The following is a 14,744-nucleotide window of genomic DNA, read 5'->3' as shown; positions in this document are numbered from 1 at the left end:
CCTATCCTGCAAAGCACCGTACTTGACTTTCCATGCCTCGAGGGTGGTGCTTAGGACGCACCCCTCCTTTATGCCCAAGGTGCCGTCGGACTTCCATCTTAACGAGCCCCTGGTGTTACCTGTTTTCTTCCCGTCTCCTTCGTCGCCGGCCGAGAGGACTTTGCACTCGCTGGATGTGGCTAGAGCGCTGAAGTTCTACATGGACCGCACGAAGAGTTTTCGGAGGACATCACAGCTGTTTGTGAACTTTGGACATGTGAATCAAGGGAAGGCTCTCTTGAAGTCTATTTCCAGATGGCTCTCCGGCTGCATCATGCACTGCCACCGGTTGGCTAACCGACCGCTGCCAGGCCGTCCGAGAGCCCATTCGACAAGATCGATCGCTGCTACTATGGCGTTCCTATCTGGTGTGCCCCTGCTGGACATCTGCAGGGCTGCTACGTGGAGGTCGACGCACACCTTCACGAGATTCTACTGCGTCGATCGGGATTCCAGGGAGGAGTCCAGGGTCGGCCAAGCAGTGCTGCGCAACCTGTTCGCTTAAGGTGAGCCTGGTGAGGAGGTAAGAGATGCTTAATGTTGAGTTGTTGTATTGCTTAATGTTGAGCCTTTGCCACCTCCCGTGGTTGTGCATGTGTGTACTGCTATGTATTCTTATATTCATGAGCATGTGAATCCATGCCAGACCCCATGCTGGAGAAGGAACAAGTTACTTACCTGTAACTGTTGTTCTCCAGCATGGGTCTGGCATGGATTCACATGCAAACCCTCCCGCCTACCCCTCTGCGGCTTTTCACTTGGTCATACTGCCACTTCACGTGCTACCAAATCTGAAGATGGCTGCCAGAGGCGGGGCTTAGGGAGATGGCAGTCATTGGCTGTGGTCAGTATGACGCAGAGATCAGTGATTGGTTACTACTACGAAAGACAGATCAGAAACGAAACTGATACTGATTTTTTCTTTACCGAGGATTCCCAGCCTGACGACGGGGAATATTCATGAGCATGTGAAATCATGCCACACCCATGCTGGAGAACAACAGTTACAGGTAAGTAACTTGTTCCTTGGTCCAACAGTTCTGCGAGGTGGTCTAGGTGCTGTCTTTTCTATCTCCTCCATACCAGTGGTAGACCTGGGAGTCTATAATAGATGTGGAATCCATGGTAGGAAGGAATTAATTAGCAGAATAAATTACTTAATTCTGTAATGTTCTTTCTGATGGAAGTTCCTCCCACAAAGTCCTCATGGCTGTCTACATCCGCCCTTCTTGGCGGATAGCGTGTCTAGCTGTCCCTCAGTGGCTGAGTGATAGGGATAAAAGGCAGAACTGAGGTCATGGTGTGCAGCGGCTCTATATGTGCAGGCCCCAACATCCTATCTGGTTCTGGGCACATTAACATGCTGAGAGGATCTGTCGCAGAGCCACACTGCGGCCTCGGTGGCAAAAATGTGTTCAAAAGCAGCTTGCGCTGGAGATAAATGATCATAGATGAGGAATCCGTGGGAAAGAGACCTCTTTCAGAAAGAACATTACCAAGAAGTCAGTCAACTGTTCTTCTTATACAGTGCTGAAATTGTGATTGGTGCCACAAGGTAAGAGCCTTTCCAATAGAATAAGCTCTCTGCAAGCTTTCCTCTTCACCTCATACTCTAAAACACAGTGCCTAATTTTGATGTATGCTGATTTGTGTTTTTCACCTATTCCAAATACTTTTTGGATCATTGGAAAGATTTCAGAATACCATTTTTGTTTTTGTAGTTCATTAACATGTATCAGAAATGTCTGCACAATTTAGTTTTGGACATTTGTTTTTTGTGATGTGTTTTTGTACATTAGAATTGAATTTTTGAAAATAGAAATTCTCTGTAATGTATAAGTAGTGTGCCCATTTAAAATTTTAAGAAGTCACTGAAATTGTATTTTGGGAAGCTACTTAGGCCCTCATTTTTTGCCATCAAATCGCCACATCTCTGGTCTTGTTGATATTATCTGAGATATGTGTCACCATGTTGCTGCAGCTTGGTTCTGTGTGTCAATGCAACCAATCTGGATCCGCTCTGGTAATTTCTCTGTAAAACACCCTTTTCTCTCTGCAAAAAAGAAAGTGATTTATATCCAAGGGAAGGTATCAATTTGTCTTTTTTTCTTTTATATAGCCTAATGGAGTTGTGCCACATGACAATCTTGTTCTTATTCGGATGAGACCAGATGACAATGGAAGATTTGGTTTCAATGTGAAGGTAAAAAGCATGCCTGTGTGTTCCAGAATTTCCTCATGTTGACTTTCGCACATGTATTAACAGTATATTACAAGTTATATTTATTCCTGTTTTATAGGGAGGATATGATCAGAAAATGCCCGTAATCGTGTCTAGGGTAGCCCCGGGAACATCCGTAAGTCATACTCTTAAAAATATTTGAATTAGGAAGGTTTTTCGTTATTTTAAGTGGTCATAGATTTTGGAGGAATCTGTTTTCATATATCCAAAAGTGTTACATGACTTTCCTCAATGATGCAGTCTGTACTACTCCACCTATATGCAGCATTGTTTCAGGTTATCCACCTACCTATGCAACATTTTAATAGATTAACAAATTCTAATCCAAGGTTGTCACGTCTAGGTTACTTTTTTGTCACGCTAATGTAATTTTTCAATGTGTGCCCCATGGTGCTCTAGATCTTGATGGGGACCCTAAAATGAGTGATGCTGTTAAGACTTGCCCATGATTCAGGAACGTCAGTGGTAATGCTGGTAAAAGATTAACTGTTTGCCTGGCATCCCTTTGGCTATACTAAACAGAGTATGGGAAGACATTTGTGGCCTGTCAGCATAATGTTGCTTTGAGAATTAAAATTGCAAGATGCCATTCTGCTGAATTCTTTGGTGTAATTTTCACCTGGTTTAATTTAGAAAGGGATCCTTTTTGTGGTTGTAGATGACATTCATGTCCATCCACAGGAAATGTGCAATGGGCCTTCTATCACTTTTCTTTATTGAATAAAGTAAAAAGCCTTGCCAGACCTGAAGAACGCTTCCTTTTACAGTTTCTTTAGTATATGGGGAAGTCTTTTTTTCATTCCCCATCATCATCTTCACTATTTTAGCCACCTTCCTGATGCCTCTGGTGGGCTATCCCATGGGGATCTGATTTCGTAGGATTGTGAAAGTCCTGAGGCTATTGCAAAATCTGTCCCCATATATAAATATATAGTCATTGTCATCTATTTGGACCCAAACGGGTTGAAACACATGCATATTGAAACATTGCCAATATATTGTAATCCTAGGATATCCCTGTGTTAGTTGAGCCCTAGATATTTGGGAAGATCTCCCCGCAATAAAAGGACAGGAAATTCCTGTTTAAGCATAAAGTATTGTTGCCAAAAGCAGAAGTTGGTTGCACGATAGCATCTGATAAATTTGTAATACTGGATACAAGAGACTGGCAGTTGCCAGTTGACTTCGCCACAGGGCGTACGCCATCCTTGTGATGAAATTATTACAGTCTGTAGGAGTACAAGGATGAGTATTGGCCTAAACCGCCTGCTTAGCCCCACACTATTACACCAGCAGTGATCCAAATCATAAAGGTGAAACAGGTACATATCAACAGTTATACCTCCTTAACCTCTTTAGGTAGTGCATGCAGAGGACAAAATATTCTCTTCCGCAGTGGTTTGAGCAGATACAGTTGCAACACAAACAATAGTATGGCAGAACCAAAATAAAATAATGCCAAACCAAGGTTCTTGAAAAATAAGAACTTTAATACAACTATCAATGCACACAACTAAGTAAAAACATTGAAGACCCACCCCTGTAAAGGAAAGACATAGAATGCAGATTTACTGATAAAGGTCACTATGGGTTGATTGCCTGTGGTGCTCAGGCAAAGGATTTCAGCAGAAAATATATGGGTTCAAGGATAGGTCTTTAAAAGTCATAGTGGTTTAAAATGCACTATGGTCCATTAAGTTGGACCTGAGGGAAAGGGCCTCTTCAAATATCTTGATTTATTTGTCGTCCGTGCTCGACATCATCAAGCCAGGCGTCTCTGAACTTTCCTGCCATTAAGATAGTGTTAAAACTGCCTAGTCGTGTTGATCCGGTGGCGAGTCAAGTTGGCTTTGAGATGTAATCTCTGTGAATCGAGTTTGTGCTTGAGGCGGTTTGAGTCGATGGGTCCCAACAGATCTAGTCTGTAGTAGAGTCGGGTCGAAAGGATACATCCTCTGAATCAAGCTTGGGGGATTCAGCATGTCTGGTGTTTTCACAGCAGAGAGTCGAGGGTTGAGTCACTGCTGTGATGCACTTCACTGGGTTATTGATATTTATTTCTATTGCACTCAAACACAAGTGTTTCAGACCAAGGGAAGGGAACAGGGGAGAACAAAACAACGATCTAACTAGGCCCAGTGACATTGAGAACGTGCAAGTGCATGGGGGAGGGGAAAGGTGCAAGGCATAGGGGGAGAAGTGGAAACTGCAGAGCGAAGGGAGAGCAGAATAAATAATAAAAAAATAATATAAGCAACAAAAGTGATAGTGCAGCCAGCAAGTGGCAAGTGCTGAGTTTAAGGCAGCAGACAGGGTAGGTCAGATAAGTGCAGGAAGAAAGAAAAAGAGGGGGACTGTATGGGTACAGATACAGACCCCAATGCAAGGGGTGGCCCACTGGCAGTGCGGGAGGGTGGCAGGGTGAGCAGAAACCTGGGCCCAGAGGACAGAGCGTGGCCAGGTGCATGGTGCCAGGAGAATAGATTAGCAGGGGGGGGGGGCGGCGAAGGCGGAAGCAAAGAGGAAGGTCTTGAGATGCTTCCGGAACCAGAGATGGTTCTCCTCAAGTTTTAGAGTGGCAGGGAAGCTGTTCCAGAGGGAGGCCCCAGCCGAAGACGGAGATCTACCCCCAGCTCGTTTCTTTGAATAACGACTGACCCTGAGGGAGTTAGAGGAGCGAAGATCTTGAGAGGGGAGGTATTTGCAGAGGGATAGCTGAAGGTATTTTGAGCCCAGGCCCCAGAAAGCCTTTTGGACAATGCAGAGTGTTTGGAATGTAATCCTTTCATCCAATGGAGAGATTTCAGAGCTGGAGCAATACGATCCCAGGCCTTGAGGCCAAGGACAAGTCTCGCAGTCCTGTTCTGGATTAGTTGCAGGGGGTGGAGAGTAAAGGCAGGTAGCTTTAGAAAGAGGCTGTTGCAATAGTCCAACCTAGAGAGAACCAGAACTTGGGAGACGGTGAGCTTCTGTGAGAAGGGCAGAGTACCTCTGAGGAGGTGCACTAGGAAGTTTGGCTTTTAGAGACATCAGAGATATGGGCGGAGAAGGAAAGTGTGGAATCAAAGATGACCCTGAGGTTCTTAGCTTCGCTGGTGGGGTTAGGCGGAGGGCCAAGGGAGGCCGGCCAGAGAGTGAGGGAAAAGGATGGAGAAGGTGTGCTGATGAGGAGGATCTCGGTCTTGTTGGCGGAACACCAATCTTGAATGGCAGTAATGCGATGAGAGAGGGAGAGGAGGTGGCTAAGGGCAGCCTGAAAATGAGTTGGGTGTTGTCAGCGTAGCACTGGAAATTTGAGCAGAAAATGGCAGTGCAGTGGGCGAGAGTTACCAGGTATTGGTTGAAAAGCCAGGGCAAGAGGTTGCACCCCTGGGGAACACCACAGATAGAGAGGGAGATAGATGATAGGAAGGACCCCAGTATGACCTGGGAGGGTCCATTAGAGAGGAAAGAGGTCAGCCAGGTCAGAGCCTGATCGATGATGCCCAGATTGAGTCGGCATTGTCGCTGCAACTGGTGGCCTGTTCCTCATGCATCTCACAGGCCTCCAGGCATTTCTTCCCAGTCAATACCTGCAGCCCCCCACCCCCCTAACACCCCCCACTGCACTGCCCTTGCGGGCCCTTGCTTGGCGGCTCTGCATCCCACTCTTGGGAGTTGTCTGCCCTTAGCCTGAGGTTCACCCCTTTGGTTCCCCTTCGCACTTCCCTCCCGGGCCCTCCACCAGCACTTGTCACGCCTCTGTCCCCCTTGCTCCCCCGGCCCATATCCTGCACTTCTTCTCACCGCACTTGCACGCCCGATGCCACATGACCTAGTAGTACTATGATTGTATTTTACTGTTTTTGCTATTGTTTTTTCCCCTGTTCCCTTCCCAAAAAGAGGAGGATAAACTGTTTAAAATCCCTTAAGTGCCAAAAGCAGAACTGCGGTCCTAAAGCAGTTTGACGTGAATTTAGTGGATTTGAGCTGGTGTGAGAAAGTCTCAAAGCAGTAAACAGGGTTCCAATCTGCTTCTCGTTGTTGGGAGGCTCAATCCTGGGTCTCCAAGAACAAGTTAAGACCTTAGTTCCACACTCCCACTCCAGTAAGCTTGTCTGGTACCTCCAGTGAGCAGAGTCATGCTTCCAGTGCACAGGCAGCAGAGGTGCCTCTGTCCAGTGTACATCCCATTATTTCCTGGGGTTGTTTGGGAGCAGAGGGTTTTTCTTTCTTGGATCTCAGTCTTCACCTTTATGGCAGGGTACTTTGGAATATACTGTATCGCCAGCAGAGTTCAGATGAATTCTTCTGAGACCAAGGATGAGTCACCTAAGGACAGATTGTCCTGCCCTTCTAAAGGTAAACTGCTGTTTTTGGGTAGGTGAAAGGTACTTTGCTGCAGGAAGCAGGGTTTCTAATTTCATTAATGATTTGGTAAAGTACTTTCTACAGGTGAGGTGCTTTATTGATTCGTTCAGAATAGTAAGGTTTGACTGATTTAAGGATTTCTGCTTTGTAGTGGCCGATCTGTCTTTGGTAGACAATCTTGTTTTATAGGTTGTAGTGGTCCCTCCGTGTTTTCTGAAGTATTTATTTCTGTGTTCATAGGTGGGGTGTGAACCATCTTACTAAAGTGTTTTATTTTTATTGAGAGGGTAATGCACTTTAGTAGTGTGTGTGGTTTAGTGCTTTGTTACCCATTTTTCTAGCGCCGTTGAAATTTCTTCTGCCAGTATTTTATAGGTTCTTGAATTGCACATTGTTGCTACCTGCGTGGTTTGTTGGTGCTCTGGTAAATCTGTAAAGCAAGGAGGTGGGGGTGGGATAAGTTGGTTGGACCAGCAGGAGAAAAGAGCAGGAGAGCTGTGATGTGCTGTTGGCAGCTTCAGTTCGGTTTACACCGCTTGCTGAACGTAGGGGTTATTCGGCTGGTAGCCGCCATGTGCTGTTTGCTGTTGGGCGAGTCTGCCTGGTTTGTTTCATTGTTGTGGTGTAGTGAAGTGTGTGTGGTTTGTTGTGCTGTAGAGGTATGGTTGTGTTAAGCTCAGAGTTTGAGAGGTGTAAGCAGAAGGATGAGGGTTTTTAGTGGGTTTAATTGGTGGCAGAACCCTGTTGTACCCCCTCCGTTATGACTTCCTGCAGCACATATCCCTTCCCCTGTTGTGCTACCTTTACCACTCCTATGTTGTGCGCATATGTGTGGGTCTTCAACAGGGCTATTTAGTGGCAGCGCCCTCTCCACCTCATTGTTCAGACCAATTGCTACCCACATCCCTTCCTCCCTAGCACGCCCTGGTGTCCAGCAACCACCACCCCCCGTACTTCCCCATTCCCCCCCACCCACCCCACCCCCAATGGAGAGACGTGCTCCCTGTGCCCCGTGGTCAATCCGTTCCGAGTTCGGGACACCTCTATCTCCACTTTTTCGTTTACATCTGTGGTGCAGTTAAGTTGCACCCATCCCTCTCCCCTGTTTCTGGCTTGACCCTCTATGGGGACTGGTACTTCTGGGTCTCACTCCCATTCAGACGCATCACTACTTTCCTGCACTAATTCTGATCCAGCCTAGTCCCCATTCTTTTTCAGTTGTATTTTCATTTCATGGAGCGTGGGTGTTGTTCATTTGTTTAGTTCCAGGGTTTTAAGCTAAGCAAGAGAATGCTGGTTTGCCAAGTTTTTTTCCTTGTGTATGTTTTAGGTTCTAGGTGGATGTCATAGCTGGATCTGAGTGTTCTATTAGCCAGTAGATGGTGATTTTCTTTCGCATAAATTCTACTGCTAGGACGTGGATTGCTCTGTGTCTAATTCACATTGTTTTGAAGGTGATTCATTTTTTGACTGGGATCAATGTAGCATCTTTAGCGCTGGAGTGATGTGGTCCCTTAGTGAGAGTTTGAGTAGAAGTCTAGCTGCTGCTGTATTCGTTTGAGTTTCTTCAGTACATAATCCAGTATTCCGAGGTGTAAGCTGTTGGCGTAGTCGTCTTTCCTGGACATGAGGGAGATGATGGGCAGTGTTTTGTGTGTGAAGGAGAGGAATGGTAGAATCTTTTGATCATGTGTAGATGAAAGAAGCATTTCTTGATTATCGCGTTTGCTTGCGGTTGTAGGATTAGCTCATTGTCCATTAGGAGTCCAAGGTTTTTGACACGTTTGGATGGTGTGGGTGCTGTTCCCAATTCTGTGGGCCATGGGACGCCCTGGTTGCTTCCTTGCTTCCTTGGTTGTTGGATGTTATCATGGTTTCCATCTTGCCCAGGTTGATTTTGAGGTGGTTGTTCATCCATTGGTAGAGTTCTTTCAGACAGTCTATTAGCGTTGTGTTCTTCTCTTATTCATCACCAATTTTGTAATTAATTTGGGTGTCATGCGTAGTTGTAGAAAGTGAAGCCATGTCTTTTGATGAGGTTGATTAGTGGCGTCATATAGATGTTGAAGAGCAGCGGGAATAGCCAGGATCCTTGTGGTACTCCGCTAGTGGTGTCACACGGGCAGATTTGAATGGTGTTAACCATACTGTTTGTTCTTTCAGATAAAGATTTAATGCAGACCAACGCTGTGTCGGTGATCCCTAATTCTGCCTGTCTCTTGATGAGGATTTTATTGATGACTGTCATATGCTTCGGAGAGGTCGAGTAGTATCCATGCTGAGTTTGTGTTAGTCCCCGCTGGTCTTCAGGTCGTTCCATATAGCGAGAAGTGCCGTCTCCGTCCCTCTCATGGGTCTGAAACCGATGTGTGCTTGGTCCAATAGTTAGTGATTTTCTATATGTTCCAGTGTTTGTGTATGAGTTCTAGATCCTTGGGGTTGGGTCTGGTTTCTTCCATGAGATATCAGAGTTCCTCCAGCTTACACATGGCCTGCTGATAGTAAAAGGAATTATTACATGATATCTCCAGAGTACCTGAATGGGTGGTGAAGTGGTTATTAGGTCTGCTTCACAAAATATTGCATCAAGGGTTTTCTCTGCAATGTGTGTCGCACATTTGACCATTAGTTTGAGCCTAAAGCTGGCCATATAGGAGTACAAGCATGGTGCCGATTCGGTTTGGTCCTCCAACCAAATGTAGAAGTCTCAGAGGAACATTATATGTTTGCTTTGTATCACTAGGTTAGCAATTACATCTGTAACATTTTCTGTAAAGGATGGGTTGTATAATGATGTTCTATAAATAATGATGGTGGTTTGGTGGTAGAGTGTGAGGTGGATCCGATGTCCTTCATTCTGGGACGTCCTGCTGTGAAGTCGATAATTTGAGTTGTTCTTTATGTGCCCTAGCAATGCCGACCCTCTTTTTGCCTGTCTGGTTAACTTCTATGAGTTTGAGGTTAGTGGGCATGGATTTGTGTGCTATTATCGTGTATTCCTCTGACAATCCTGTTTCTGTTATGTTGAAAATATAGCATCCTTATTCGCTAACAATTTCCTGAATCTCCATTCTGTTATTTTATTTACATTTTCTTTTTTTTTTTTTTTATTGCGTCTGTGAGAAAAACATTTGAAAAAAATTAGACATTTTCTTATGGAAACTTCAACTCAGCTTAATAGAGCACAATATAGATAAATGCACTTTCACTGGGTATCTAGATTTGATACCGAATTTTGTGCACAATTGGAGCTAATGCAATGCACTTCCAGAGGGGTTCCTAGATGGAGACAATAATAAAAGAGCACAATACAGAATACAGAAAAAATGCAGTTTGCTGTGTTGGGGTACTTACTTGGAAGTCAACAATATAGCGTACACTGGGGCCTGGATAGGAATGGCACAAGCCGGGGATAAAGGATTATGGTGCCTTAATTGTTTGTAGCAGAAGTTAGGAGTTGTAGGGCTAGGCTAAGGAAATGCTTCATTTCAGAGTCTGTCCTTGCATAACCCATAACCTACTTAAATGGAGATCAGTGTGCAAGCATCTAAAAATGCCACAAGATTCCAAGAATACTTTTCATATTCAGTAAATAGTTGGCCGTCTCAAAAGCAATGTTCTGATTAATGTTGACAATGCAGCAACACATTGAGCTGGGTCTGCTGCCATTAGTCCGAGGATGCTAGAGGCAGCATACTTCCTTCTACCCCCCCAATAGCGTAGCTCTCCTCCCTTTAACTGAATTTCAAGAAAGGTTCCCAAAATAAATAAATTGGGTCTTTATTTTATTTGGAATGTTTTGTGGAGTTTCGTTGAATGTTGCCAAAGCTATAAGGCGCTCAAAATGTGCTCTTCCTGTTGGCCGTCAAAGTAACCAAAACTACAAGGACGACGATTTATTTCTTAGATTATATTGTATGTTATATATAAATATGGGTTTCGTGGTTAAAAGGTTAATGTTATGAGATGTCTAAAAATTTCAGGAATGCCAACAAATAAGATTAATTTTATTATTAAACTCTAAACAAAACATGAAATGAATTCAACCTCCCAGAGGAATATACGTTGTTGTGTTATACCAGGTATGGACATTTAAGAATGATGAAATAACTTTCGTTAGCGAAGACTTTGAACGTTTGTGTTTATACTATAGGGTAGCCAGGAGGCTTAGGACTCCCTAAGAATCGGATTTGGGTACTTTTCTGTTGACCACTGCATTGAAGATTATTTTGCTGACCAGGATGTCCCAGCAGGGGCAAGGACCTTTAGGATTATGTTAATACTTCATTATTTGGATCATCCACTCATGGGCGTAATTTTAGGGGGGACAGGGGTGTTTGTCCCCCCGCCCCAACTTTCATGGCACACCATTTTGTCCCCATTCATTTAGCTGGAGCGCCTTTTTTTCAGATGTCATGTCCCCCCCAACATTTTCAGCAAAGTTACTCCACTGCAGAGGAGTAGAACACCTGAGAAACCCCCGATGAAAAACATGTGCAAGCCAATTCCGAACACGGCTTCTATTACATGCATACAGACCTAAAGGCAATGAACAATTAATGCAGATACAAGAAAACACAACAACTCTTGCAATCACTGCACATGCCATAGACCAGTGCGTAGGTGTATATCGGCATCAGAAAACGCATGAATGCTAATGATCTTATTAAGAAAAGTGAAAACTTTTACTATGAACACTTTTATACAGTCGGCTACAAAGAATAAGGGGGGTAATCATATTGGTATGGGGGTAGTGAGGAGTCTAACAGTAGTTTTCAAGGCTTTGCGAAATTCCCAGTAGGGTTCGAGTGTTCTAAGGTCAGTTGGCAAGGAGTTCCAGCGATGTGCAGTGTTAGGGAGAATTCTCATTCTATGGCTAATTTCCCTTACCTATAGAGTCCCCCAGCAGCTTTGCTGGATTTGATGTTTTTTTTTCTTTTTACCTGCTAAGAGTGAGACTCTTTTTCCCACTCTTAGGCATTTTTGCTATGTGTGTTCTAGGCTATTTTTGGGTTTAATGTCTATGGGATTTTCTCAACCCCCTTTGGAACCATCTTTATTCACATGTGTTACACAGCACCCTCAGTGCAGTGACACAGGGGTGTCGTAGCGACCCCCAAACATAGACTCCATACTCTGGGACTGACTACTGTATCCCAGGGCATGTAAAGTCCCCTTTGACTTTACTAGTCAATTTTTATGAACTTAACCAGTACATCCCATCTTACTATGGAGGTACTGGGAAGGGTTAATCGTTTTTCCCTTATGTTCATTTTCGAGAGGGTACCGTACAGTCCCTCTCTCTAAAGTTTCTGGCTGTTGGCAGTGGTTACTACCATAAATATTCGACCGCGAATATTTTCCTATGGGATTTTCCCATTGTTCGATGCTACCACTTTATCTGACAGCCTCTAACATACCGCCGGTTTATTTTATTATTAACTTTACTCCGGTAGGTTTTATTTGCCAGAACTTTAATATAAATTCTTTCTCGTGTGTTTATCTAAGCTCCTAACCCAGGTCGGGGATCCTTTGTTCGTCCTTTTGGCGGGCTTTTGCCAAGAAGCCCTCCTTTCGGCGCCACTGAGTCTGCGGTAGGTCTGTTGTGTGGGGGGGAGGGGGGGAGTAGGACCCCTGGACAGGGTTGCCTCTGCAACCCATGTCACACTCTATCCTGATAGGCTGGAGGGTCTCCCGCCAAGATGACCACTCCACTGTGTGAGTGACAGCTAGGCTGTATGAATGGGGTTCTTTTTGCATAAAAGCAGGGTCCTGAGGACTGGAAGAGCAGGACATTGCCACTGGAACTAAGATGCCGAAGAGGAGAGAAGCCAAAGACATCTGCAACGACTGAACCTCCGGTGAAGCCCTGCTGCAGCGTCTCACCACTTTTCTCCACACGATGAGAGGAGATCTTCATCTGCAAGAGCCTTCTTCCCTTGAGCTGGTGGGGCCAACCAGTTTGCCAATCGCCTTCCTGGACCTGCCTTGGTCGAATCGCCAGTACCCAGTACTCGGTGGCCGGATAGCTAGGCACCTGTCCACCCGGACTGCGATTTAAAGGAGAGTACCTTTTTATTCGTCGGGCAGCACCACAGCTGGTTTCATCCCTGGGTAGTGCAGTAACTCGAACCTTCCTCCACGACGAGCGCCTCTCTTCCTCTGCTGGATCCCCCGAACTGCAGGAACTACCAGGAACAACCGCCACCGCAGGAGCCACTTCTTCATTTTAAAGGTACATTGTTCTGCCAGGCCGCCCTTTCTTCGCGGTAGCAGTAAAGGTGTTTTAAATCCTTTACCTACCTGTTGGGTCGGCCGCCCCTCTCTCTTAACATTGTCTTTCGCTTTCTGCATCCACCTTTTCAAAATCGTTAACCAAAGAACTGACTGCAGCTACAAGAACATTTCGCTCCTGGGCCCTTGCCCTGTACCACTGACTCTGGGACAGGCCTATTGACTCTGGCTACATTTGTTAGATCTGCCCTCTTTAGATTGATTTGCAATTCGAACTGTGTTGGTGCTTCTGTTTCTTATAACTACCCTTTTTTCCCATTGCTAAACCTTGTGAAGTGCCGTTTTGCTCAGTTTACATTTAAGTATATGCTATACTAATGCACTGCCGGACTTAAACTGGTGCACAACTTATGGGAAGTGTTGATAGGGTGTATAAGAAGCTATTTCGTGATAACTTGTGCTTTCCCTTCCTTGTGAGAAATTGTTAGTGAAACCCTTGTGTGTAGTTTTCACTGTGCCGTTTTGCTCAGTTTTCACTCTTGTTCACTTGGTCTACAATTTAAATAGGGAGTGTGTATATTTTTTCTTGACTTAATTTTAACTTGCTTGATGACTGTGATAAGTGTTTTATTAGAAGTATATAAAATAAATATATATCTACTTTTTAATACAAAGCTTTGGTCATTGTTTCCTTGTTCCATAATACTGTAGGCCTAATGTGTAAGTCTGACTGCTCAGCCACAGCTACCAACTAAATCTTTGTGGTACAGACTTGATACCAAAGGGGATTTATTGCTCTCACCTGTAGTCTTAATCTTCTGTAGTGCTTCCTAAGGGAACTGCACAGGATTCTGCCTAACACTGGTGTACAGTGGTGAGGATAAAAGTATTGGATTTACATTTTGGAGTTCTGCTAGTACCTTGGTTCAAATAACCACAGGGCTAACTATCGCAAAACGTTTATTTTAAAAAAGAAAGTCAAAAGTATGGAAAGTTACAGCCAGGAGACCCTCCTTACTAATACTGCTGATTATTGAAGGGATCTGTGTAGACAGAAAGGTCTTCCTGTCAAAGGCAAAAAAATAGAAATGATTGATAGACTGTTAGAGAAACAAGGTCTGGATAGTGGTGCTGTAGTGCCCACGACTCCAGCAAACAGTAATGAGGATAATGTTGAAGATGTTATTGTTGAGAGACATGAGGAAGAGGAGGATAACAATGTCACCTCCTCTGGCCCTCTACCTGCTCAAAGGCCTCAACATGTGGTTACTGGACCTTTACCAGGTCCCACATTAAGTCCTGAATTTATCTCACTAGAGAAAATGAGACTTGTACTAGAATTCAAAAGAATTAGTGCCCAAACTGAACAGAGACATCAAGAACTAAGGCTCAAAGAAATGGAGCTCAATCATGAGCTTGAGATGAAGAAATTGTCTTTGGAAAATGCTTCTCTCCCCGAATCCTCTAGATCAGAGGTCTCCAACCTTTACGTTAGCTAGAGCTACTTGTAGTGGAGGCCAACAGTGGAGAGCTACTAGCGGGCAATATCGGGGTGGGGATGTATTCAAACCTCAGAATTTTAACCAATATTTTTTGGGCCCAATTATTTACCCTCTATAAACAGATGGAATAACATATGCCTTCACGATTATATTAAGAACTTCAAAAACCTCTTTGTTGCATTATTATTTATTAGTAGCTGTCTCAAAAAGACAGATATTTGTTGGACTACCACACAAATATCCTGTAATTTTTGCGCCTCTTGCTTTGCGTTTTAAGCAGGCTTTCTACATGCTAGGCATGTCATGATGCCTACCTCTAAGGAGCCAGGCCGGGCCCAGCAACCCCAGAGGCAGACATCATTTTCCCCAGGGAAGTC

The 14,744-nt window shown here is 44.5% G+C and overlaps 1 protein-coding gene across 2 annotated transcripts in view; it reads left to right on the top strand.

The window, feature by feature from the left end:
* The window catches only part of PTPN4 (protein tyrosine phosphatase non-receptor type 4), a 2,055,941-nt gene that overhangs the window by 1,329,861 nt on the left and 711,336 nt on the right, over nt 1-14,744 (top strand). For both annotated transcript variants that reach the window (XM_069616750.1, XM_069616749.1), the window contains 2 exons: nt 2,159-2,242; nt 2,340-2,396. In XM_069616750.1, the coding sequence (XP_069472851.1) occupies nt 2,159-2,242; nt 2,340-2,396 (141 nt within the window). The remainder of the gene's footprint in view (nt 1-2,158; nt 2,243-2,339; nt 2,397-14,744) is intronic.

The sequence above is a fragment of the Ambystoma mexicanum genome, chromosome 9 (genome assembly GCF_040938575.1).
Source record: "Ambystoma mexicanum isolate Mex_15411 chromosome 9, UKY_AmexF1_1, whole genome shotgun sequence".
Lineage (NCBI taxonomy): Eukaryota > Metazoa > Chordata > Amphibia > Caudata > Ambystomatidae > Ambystoma > Ambystoma mexicanum.
The sequence above is the reverse complement of the archived record's forward strand: the minus strand, read 5'-3'. Positions and strand labels throughout refer to the sequence as shown.